At 45.1% G+C, this 9,840-nt stretch overlaps 1 protein-coding gene across 1 annotated transcript in view; it reads left to right on the top strand.

The window, feature by feature from the left end:
• The first annotated feature begins 501 nt into the window (after nt 1-501).
• The window catches only part of KLHL3 (kelch like family member 3), a 111,188-nt gene continuing 101,849 nt past the window's right edge, over nt 502-9,840 (top strand). Inside the window, exon 1 of the mRNA XM_068534470.1 lies at nt 502-673. Coding sequence (XP_068390571.1) covers nt 618-673 — 56 coding nt within the window. The 5' untranslated portion in view covers nt 502-617. The remainder of the gene's footprint in view (nt 674-9,840) is intronic.

Below are 9,840 nucleotides of genomic sequence, written 5' to 3'. Positions count from 1 at the left end.
CCATCTATCAGACTCTCAGAGCTGCTGTAGGTTTTGGGAGGAGGAATTGGAAAATGAGCTGTGACCTACAAGTCAATTTCCCCAGGTGGATAAAGTCCACTGTAAGCCACAGAGGGGCCTCCTCATTCCAGCAATCTGACCAGGCTGACGGGCTCGTAGTCTATGGGGGCAGGGGAGGAGGTGGGGGCCCGTATTTCTTGGGCTAGTGAGGGACTGCCTGAGTCTTTGCAGTCTAGGCAGAGGAGGCAGGAGGCACTGGGGTTGGGCTAGTCGCCTGGGCTGGGGATGCCTGGGCAGATGTGGAAGCGGCTGGAAAGGTGGCACCGTACTTGGGTTGCTGGCGCTGCGCTGTTCCTAGGAGACGGAGGAGCAGCAAGCCTGTGGGGGAGGGGGAGCAAGTGGGTTGCTGCTTTTAGCAGCTGAAAGGGCTGCAGGGAGCTCTGGGTAAGACATTTTCTGCTGCTGCTGCTTCTGCGGTAGAAGCTGCCGCCAGTAAGAGGAAGGAGGATCAAGAGGGGAGGAGGCTTCATTTGCAGCCATGCTGAATCACTGTTGCTGATCAGATCTCCCGCTGGTTGGCTGGGAGAACCGAGAACAGGGCTAGGATCCTCCAGTGCATGCACAGCTCAGCGGCTGCCACCCTGGCTGGGCCTCACACAATGGACGGTGAAAGGTATGTTATGTATAAGTGCGTGCGTGCACGCACGCACGCGCGCGCGCCTGAGTGTGTGCGTGTGTGTGTGTGTGTGTGTGTGTGTGTGTTTGTGTGCGCTCGCGGTGCAGCCACCAGCTTTGCGTTGGCATTGGTTAGACAGGGTTGGAAGACCTGGTCACTGATGGATCCCAGCGGGCAGCAGAGTCAGAGCAGGGAAGCCCCTTTCCCCAGAGATCTGGCTTCCACAGAGGCAGGTCTGGGTTTGCTGGGCAGCGGAGCACCCTGAAAAAAGGGACTTGCTGGCTGGTGTTCGGGAATAGTTTCAGCATGGGCTGAATCAGGCTGTTTCAAGGAGGCGTTTCCCTTTCCTGGCTACTTTCCCGGGGTGGTTTTTCTTTGGTGGGGGTTTTTTGATATCATAGCAGGGCTGGCCTGACATAGAGTGCTTGCATTTTCACTCTGAAGTGCTCAAGTCGTCAACACGCATGCCAAGCTGATGTCTTTCCTAACAGTGTGTGTGTGTGTGTGTGTGTGTGTGTATACCTGTATACACACACAAGTTCAAGTAAGAAGGAGAGAAATCCATTCAGGTGACACTTGCTCTGAACTGACTTCCATTTGCATTGAAAAGTTTACAAATGATACTGGAAGTTATATTCTTTAGAGAAACTCTTGCTCCTTCCATCAGGGGTTTCTTTATGAAATAGAAATTAACAGATGGGAATTTAAGTATTTCTGTTGAGCTGGATCTAACTAGCGAGGGATTGTTTCCCGGCAGGCACATGCATTTTAATAAATTTTAAGCTGTTATTTGAGGATCTGATTCTTTCATCGTGAAGGTGCTCAGTGTGGTGCAGGGGCGGGTCATTCCTCTGTGTGCTAAAACGTCCCCTCTTCATTCTGTGGGTCTGCGGCTGGTAGAGAACAAGGCTTGCCATTTTCCTTGAGGTGAGAAGACTGCAAGAGCGGTCAGGCCATGGTAGTGGACAGCTGAGGAGGGAGGGCTGCTGCTCTGAATTGCCAGTTTGATTCAGATGGTAACCAGCTGGTTAAATGATAACAGGTTCCACTAAGTCAACACTGTCTCGAGAGCACCTCAGTACACTTTCTTTTGCATGGATTGTCCCAAATCTTGCCCCATCTCATGGGGCAGAATGATGTCATTAAACATCTCTAGACCCCATTAGAACTGGCATGATTGTTTGGTGTCCTCTTGTCTGAAGAGGCCCCCAGGGATTGTATTTCTTGATGTGACTCCCAGGAAGAGATCGGGACATTTTAGACTGAGAGTGGTGCTGGTACAGCCTCTCCTTGAGTGCCCTTTGCAACAGGAGCTTAGTGTTGGACTCTGTGTGGCCACTGGCCGACAGAGCATCTGAAAGCCTGCTTCCTTGGGACAGAGGTGCACAGTGTCCCCACCTTCTCTTACTGGTCTGGTAGCCAACAGAGGGCAGCAGTGATGTGAATGGAGGTTTAGAGATTCTAGATTTGCTTACATATTGGGGCTGAAAGGTCCATTTCAAACTAGCAGCAGCAGATCAAAGTACTGCTTCCCAAGCATTTTGGGGTACTTATTGTGTCCTCAGTTTTGTGTTCAGAAATGTAATGGGTCCTTGCCCCCAGGAGCTCTCTTGTTCTTCAACAGTCTGGTGCCTCTCAACTGGGATGGCTGATGTCTTTGGCATTACAACACCTAGTTTTTACACATGTTCTTTTAGTTTTTCCTATCAAAGGCAGAGAAATCGAAACCTTGCAGCTTCCAGTGTTCACCAGGTCACGAAGCTCACTACCTTTTGTTCCCACTCCAAGACCAGCTTACCCTGCCAGGCATTCAAGTCTTGTGAAATTTGGCTCCAGTCTCCATTCCCACTGCTCACCCATACCGCTACCAAGAGATCTGTGGGTCTCTTTTGTGATCACCCATCCTGTACAGTACTCCATCCAGTCTCAGATCCTTAGCTTCCAGAGTTTGTTTTTGCCTGGAATGCCTTTTGCTTCTACTTTTCCAAAAGTTATTCATCTATCAAGGCTGTTTTAAAATTCCACTTTGTCTTGGAAACCTCAGCTTTTCTGGTTCTGGCAGATGTTCTTCCTAATTCCAATTCCATAGTTGGGTACTGAATAATAGGCCCACCCACAAGATGTTTTTGTGCGTTTGTTTCATATAAGTCCCCAAACTGGGAGGTAGGTCCTCAAGGGCAAGGATGCTGCCTATATCTCTGAATACTCCACATTAACTACTATGTGGCTGCACACATAGTAGGTGTTAGATAATTATTTGCTGATTAGCTGATAACTTTTGTGGGAAGCTCTGATAACTAAAAAGGAAGCTCATGAGAGAGGTGAATGAAACCTTTGGCCAATAGGTTCATCCTTGGATATCAGCCTTATTATCTCAGCATGGGTAATTGACCCCATGGAATGCTTTGAGGTGGGGGCAGAAGAGGGGGAAGTAGCCTTGTTTCACAAGTTCCCTGGGAAACTCAGGGCCAGAGAAGCTGAGTGACTGGCCTAGGATCACATGTCAGACCTCTGGGGACGGGAGGGATCCTGAGTCTGGTTCTTCCACACTTAACCCGCTGAAGCTTAATTGGAGCTGTTTTTAAGCATTAAAAATGTTCAGCCAAGAGATTTCTAATGAACAATTTTCTTTCTTTGTCATGAGGGTACGAAAATCATGGGCTTTGGGGTAACATAGAGCTTGCAGTAAATCTATTTCATAAACTGTATGACCTTGAGTGTGTCACATTTTTTTCAGAATTAATTTTTCTTTTCAGTGTAGAGGGACAGTTTCCATATCTCATAGAGTTGTTGTGAAGATCAAAGGAGGCAATTTAGATAAAGCACCTAGTAAGTTTGTCAGGCACAGCGTGAGTACTCAGTAAATGGTAGTTGCTGTTATTGTTGGTGTTCATCTATTGCCCTGTTGTACTCCATGGTTTGTGCTTGGATAGTACCCAGGGCTAATTTTAGGGCCTTCCTATATTTATAATCCAAAGAAGATTTTGTGGGGCCATTCCCATGAGAAAATTAGAGAGCTCTTATCAGGTCATCATCTCCCATCCACCTAAACTTGTCTCCTCACAGTAAGATACCACACAGGGCGTGGCACTTCATCTTGTAGGATTCACCAACACCTACCTTAGTCCTCCTTTTTATAGACACCCTGAGGCATCTGGATGCTTTAGTGGTTTGGAACCATGAACTGGATACTCCTTTGTTCAGGCCAAAATCTTAAGAAGAAACTGTGAATTTACACTCACCTTTGCAGTATCCCCTAAGCGCTCCAGCTCTCTACAGAACCTTCTGATGCCAAGTTTCCCATCTCCCTCTGTGAAGAATCATTGTGCCTTGATCAGTCAGAGGTAGATGACTTTGTCTTCTGTTTTGCATAGGAAAAGGGTCTCCAGCTCTCAGCCACTACAGTGATGAATTGTGTGTGTGTGTGTATAGAGCAGATAGACATTGAAAATGACAGTAGCTCTGGCTACTGGGACTTAATTTAAGTTCTGGAAATCAGCCTTGTGGTTGGATTACAATAAATTCCCAACTTATATGAGGCACCTAGAATGGTCAAATTCATAGAAGCAGAAAGTAGAATGGTGGTTGCCAGGGGCTGGGGGGAGAGAAAAATGGGGAGTTATTGCTTAACGGGCATGGAGTTTCAATTTGGGGAAATGAAAAAGTTCTGGAAATGCATGGTTGCACAGGAACATAAGTGTACTTAAAGCCTCTGAATTACACTCTTAAAAATAGTTAAAATGGTAAATTTCAAGTTACATATATTTTACCACAGTTACAAAAATTTACAGGCAAAGTCTCTGGCATATCCACAAGAATTGCAGAGAACCACAACTTTTGGCAGAAGCATCGCAAAAAGGGGAAGTTGGTTGTCCATTTTTCGTAAAATTGTGGTGGTTTTCTTCATCAGAAGCATCGGGATGCCCCTGATTGTGAGGGCCACTGCGCGCCCAGCAGTGTGCCGTGAACTTGTGTGAGCAGTCCTCAGAGGGAGAACGGCTCGTCCTTATGGAGGAGAGCCTGCTCCTGGAGCTGCAGGAACTTATCTTTCCATCCTTGATCAGGAACAGATAGAGCATATTTTTTGAAAGAACATGACATACACAGCCAATGCTCTCCAAATGCTGAGTTTTGCAATGCCAGGTGTGACACTGGCAAGACCTAGGGAAGAGCAAATGTTCAGTGTCCTAGCCTTTCTCTTTTCCTCTCAGCCCTCTCCCACCCCTAGAAGGCATGGGTGGAAACTTCTGTAGAAATTTTTGGGCATCACTGCTGCCTGAAGCATATGTGCATTTCAACCATGATAAATGAAACCAAAGTTTCCATTTTGGAAATACCTTTTGGTGAAGCAAGGTTTTCAACTGCAAGAAAACAAAGTCAGTTGAAAGAAACCTCTTGATTTCCCCACGCCCAGATTTGGGATTTTAGGCTTCTGCTTCTTGCTGCGTTTTAGATTGTTAAGACACATCCAGACAAGAACATTTTTGGGTAAGTTTTCTAAAGCAAGTGTTTTATTTGATGAAATTTGCCATTGTAGAATGACCTAATTTTTTTCAAATTCTGGGTAAACCCTAAAACTAGGTTAGACTTAAAAAAGCATTAATGCACTATGTAAAAAATAACTTAAACATGTTTTGTTCTTAGATATTTTTTTCCCTATCAAATAAGTTCAGTGGTTGTCAAGTTCTAACTTGACATCTAATCTGTAACTTTTTATAATTTAAAAGGATTTTCAGACTCTCGGCCCAACTTTCCTGGACTTTTCTTTTTAACTTGTGAAAGTCTATTGTAGCCTCTATCAAAACCACACACATGGAAGAGCTCAGCTCTCCTAGTCAAACCAAATAGAAGCTTAGCTTCCAAAATGCCACATAATGAGGCTGTGTTTTCTTTTAGCCTTTCTCTCTCCTTGTCTCATTCTATCTGTCCGAACTCAAGTGTTTCTCTTATGTTTTACGTTTTTTATGCAGCCCGCTTAAGCGATTTTCCCCTTGGTTTTGAAGGAACCTATCGGTGAATTGGACTCTTAGGAATGTGATTAGTAACATACCTGTTCTCGAGCTTGTTTATGAAGGAGCACATTATAAGAATGGCAGCAGCTGCTGGCCAGCTTTGATGAATCATGACGGGCTTGTGTGGAAATTCTAAGTTCTGTATAATTAATAATATCAACTCCCGTACATAATGCAGTTCCCCACAATCAGTGGAGTGAAACAGTGCTATGTCACAGGTCCTAGGGGATTCAGTCTGTTTCATTTAGCCTGGTCTGGCCATACCATGAAGAACCTCAGAGAGTGGATCATAAGGATTGAGCTCCCATTGGCCGATGGGCAGTGGACATTATCCCACGTCAGTGGACATTGCTATTAAGAGCATAGGCCCTGGAGTCAGACCTGGGGTTGAGTGTCAGTTCTCTACTTTGTAGTTATGTGGGACTTTTTGACAAGTTTTATCTCAGTGCCTCGGGAGATAATACCTCATAGGGTTGTTCTGAAGATAAAATGAGATAGTAGAGGTAAAGTAAGCTTTCAGTAAATGTTAACTGTTACTGTTACCCAGGAGCTGTAGCTTACTGATACATATCTTCCCTGTGTCCATGTGTCCTGTTGCAGGGAATCAGCTGATGCTGTGAACTGAGGTGGCACTGTGAAAGTGTAGGAGAATATGGAGCTCTATAGCAGCCTGTGTGTAGGGGGTGTTTTTTGATGACAGGACTGTACCATCACACCCTGAATCCTGCAGCCTGGGTATCTTCAAGTGCCAGGTCCTTCCTTCATCCAGATGCAGAGCTCTAAATTTGGTCATTTTGTCCTTGAAGTTTAGGATTGAGAAATATGCTAGATCTGCAGTTTGCCCAGAGCCTGGTAGGTTCCGAAATCCTCTCTTGTCAGTTTCCTTTGCTGCCCAGACTTGGAGAAGTGGAGTCATGCTGATGAACTCATCATGACTGAGGTACAGCAGTCAGAGTGTCACTTTATTAATTTGCGATGAAAAGTATTACCGGCACGATGTTCCTGAGGGCCTGCTACCACTTTCTTGCTTCCTGAAGGAGAACCGTGGGGGAGGCCAACTTGATCAAGAGGCTCCATTGCGAGCTGGGGACTGAGTTAGGGCATTTGAGTGTTTATAGGTTTCAAGTTCCACAACAGGGATCTGACCTGAGGCTGAACCAAATGATTGTCCGATGATTAAATCATATCTTTCATAGATAGTGTTGGATGAGCTGGACCAAGGGCTTTCTCAGTCTGATTCTTTTTTTTCGATTTCCCTTTCTAAAGGACACTTTTGTTGAGGGATTTTAATGCATTCGGCATAGTCTTAACTCCGACTCAGAGTTGTGTTGCCCTCTTTAGGTGACTTTGACTCTCTTTATTCTGTCTCATCTATAGCCTGACCATAATGTGCTTGGGCTCTGTGTGTGTGGCCCACGCTGCCTGAACTTTATTTGCATCTCTTGAAGACTTGTAGTGGGGATGCAGTCCTTAACCCTCAGCAGCGTTTCTTAGACTCCCATTTCCTCTCCTCCCCATTCTCTCACACCCTGGATGCTCTGGAGCTCCTCGTTTGGCACATCTCCCAAACACTTCTGCACAACTGGATGCTCAGAGGTTTTTATGTCTCCTGCTTTGCTGACATGCCTTCTACTGTCCTTTCCTTTCCATTTTTTGCCTGGATTTTCCTTAGTGATGGAAAGAGCCTAAGAACTGACACAGTAAGCAGCAACCTTTCTTGCTTTCTTCCTTCTACTCTAGTTGAGTCTGGCTTTCTCTTCTCCACCCGCCTCCACATCCTCCTGATACTGTATCACCAATGCAGAGGACTAGACTGGCTAAGAATGCCCCTCCCCTCCCCCCAGCACCTCCTATGGGGAGGAGGGTGGGGGAAGTTGAGAGGGATAAAGCTATAATTATTTTAATGAGGGGATGTGAGGAAAGATGGAATAATTGACCGTTATACCTCATTTACTTATCCATCCATTCAGTTACTCAGTAATCATTTATTGAGCACATGCCATGTGCCAGAGGCTAAGACTATAGAGGGAAATAAGACACCGTCCTGGTTCTCATGGAGCTCAAAATCTAGGGTGGGCAGTGGTGTGCAAGAGCCAGCACTCACCCACTTGCCGGAGCTGCTTGTTAAATTTTTAAGAATTTTGTGAGTCAGTTATTAAATACAGCCCTTATTAAAAATTAAACCATGTAACTTACTAATAAATTATATTAAAAACAAGTGTAGTAAAGACTTATCACTTTCTAATTATTTTGCTAATATCTATGCCCTTTAGATTATGTCTATTATACTTGTGTAGTGGGAGTACTATATGGTGGTATAATGCACATCTCTTCCCAACTCCATGTGTTCAGTGAGATCCCATTGGTGGCTTGAAATCTGCCATGGTGGAGCTATCTACACCAAGGAAATTGGCAAATGCTACAAATCAGGGCTCCCTTCTTTGTAACCAGCTGTTACACATTTACCAGCACACACTCTGCGGGGGAGAGAAGAAGTAAGAGGAGTAAGAGGACACAGAGAAGTAAGAGGTAACTACAATATAATACAGAGGGAAGCACAGAGTACTGTGGGAACACAGAAGAGGGCAAGTTAGTCCAGGGTAGTGGAGGATGATAGAGAAGACCTTCAGCAAGAAGTTTGAAGTGCTGGTGGGAATGAGCTAGACATAGGGGACAGTGGGTGGGGATAGGGCAAAAGAGCCTGGTTTATTAAGGCAATTGTGAGTATTTTAGTACCTCAGTAACAAGAAGTCTTCAGGACAATGATGAGATTATGCAGGGCCAGGCTGGGTCTCTGACTCTTATTCTGGATGCAGTGAGGAACCAGTGAGAGGTTTCACACAGAACATGCCATGCGCACAATGACGTTCTGTAAAGATCATTCTGGAGTCTGTGAGGAAGTTACCATAGTAACCCAGGTGAGAGATCATGATGGCCTGGACTGAAGTTGTGGTAGCAGTGATCGTGAGAAGGGAATGGGGTGGAGAGATATTAAAGGACCTAGGACCGATGGGACTTGTGGTTATATGCGAAGTGAGAGAGAGAGAGGGAGGGAAGAAGATATCAAGGATGATATCCCAGTTTCTGCCTTGGATAGGCGAGTGGGTAGTTGGTTATACCTCTGGGATCGAGAATATAGATAGAAGAGTAGGCTTGAGGGAGGGTGGGGAGCATGAGTTGAGTATAAGTTACTGTGAATAATCTAAGTAGGGGAGTCAATTCAGACACTGGATACATGGCTCTGGACTTTAGAGGAGAGGGGAGGGTGGGAGAAAAGGCTGTGGGAGGTGGCATGCCATGAAGAGGGCCTGATGTTTAGAGTTTATGTATTTTTATGTATAACTTTTATAATTAATAGTTTGTGTGTATTGATTTGTAGTTTAACTCTGAAGACCAGCTCTACTTTCATTTTTTAAAATTGTTGGATTGGGGGCAGTGGTTGGGGCAGACCATCCCTTTCTGCTGTGCTGTCTACCACTGTGGGGACAGTGAGAGGTCTTCAGATTAGAGTTCATTGATGAGAACGATGTAATGAAGACCTGCTGTGGCCATGGCCCTATGCTGGGAAGGCTAGGCTGTATGAGAGTCCTTGGACGCACAGTCCTTGCTCACCAGGAATGTCGAATCTAGCATGAGGGGGCTGGGTGGCTAAATATGTGCTATGAAAAGGTACTCAAACACAGGTCAGTATTCTATGTGCCAACTGAGTTACAGGCCAGAAATACTACAGTGGTTTAGGGAAGGCAGAGATCACTTAGGACTGAAGTATTCAAAGGGCTTCACAGAGGAGGCAAAACTTAACTCACTGGACCATTCTGGAAGTCTGGAAAGTGCAAAGTCCAACACAACAAGGGAGAGCAAGCTTCCCAGTTACTAGTCACAGTGGAGGCTCTTGTCAGTGCTTCCGAAGTGGCTCTATTTGGTCTACATCTCTTCCATGTATGTAAAATAGAACTAATAATTTCTGTCCCCTGGGCTTTTATGAGCTCTAATCTTACTAGTTCTCTGTCAGAAACCTTCAGTTGTTCCTGATCAGTACCAGATTATATTTTCTCTTCCTGTCTTTTAAGTCTCTCTACAGTTTGAAGACAACATTTATAATGAATATTTGTGCAGTGTTTTACAGTTTCTAAATTTACTCCAGGAATGCAA

This window comes from Eschrichtius robustus, chromosome 2 (assembly GCF_028021215.1).
Source record: "Eschrichtius robustus isolate mEscRob2 chromosome 2, mEscRob2.pri, whole genome shotgun sequence".
NCBI lineage: Eukaryota > Metazoa > Chordata > Mammalia > Artiodactyla > Eschrichtiidae > Eschrichtius > Eschrichtius robustus.
The sequence above is the reverse complement of the archived record's forward strand: the minus strand, read 5'-3'. Positions and strand labels throughout refer to the sequence as shown.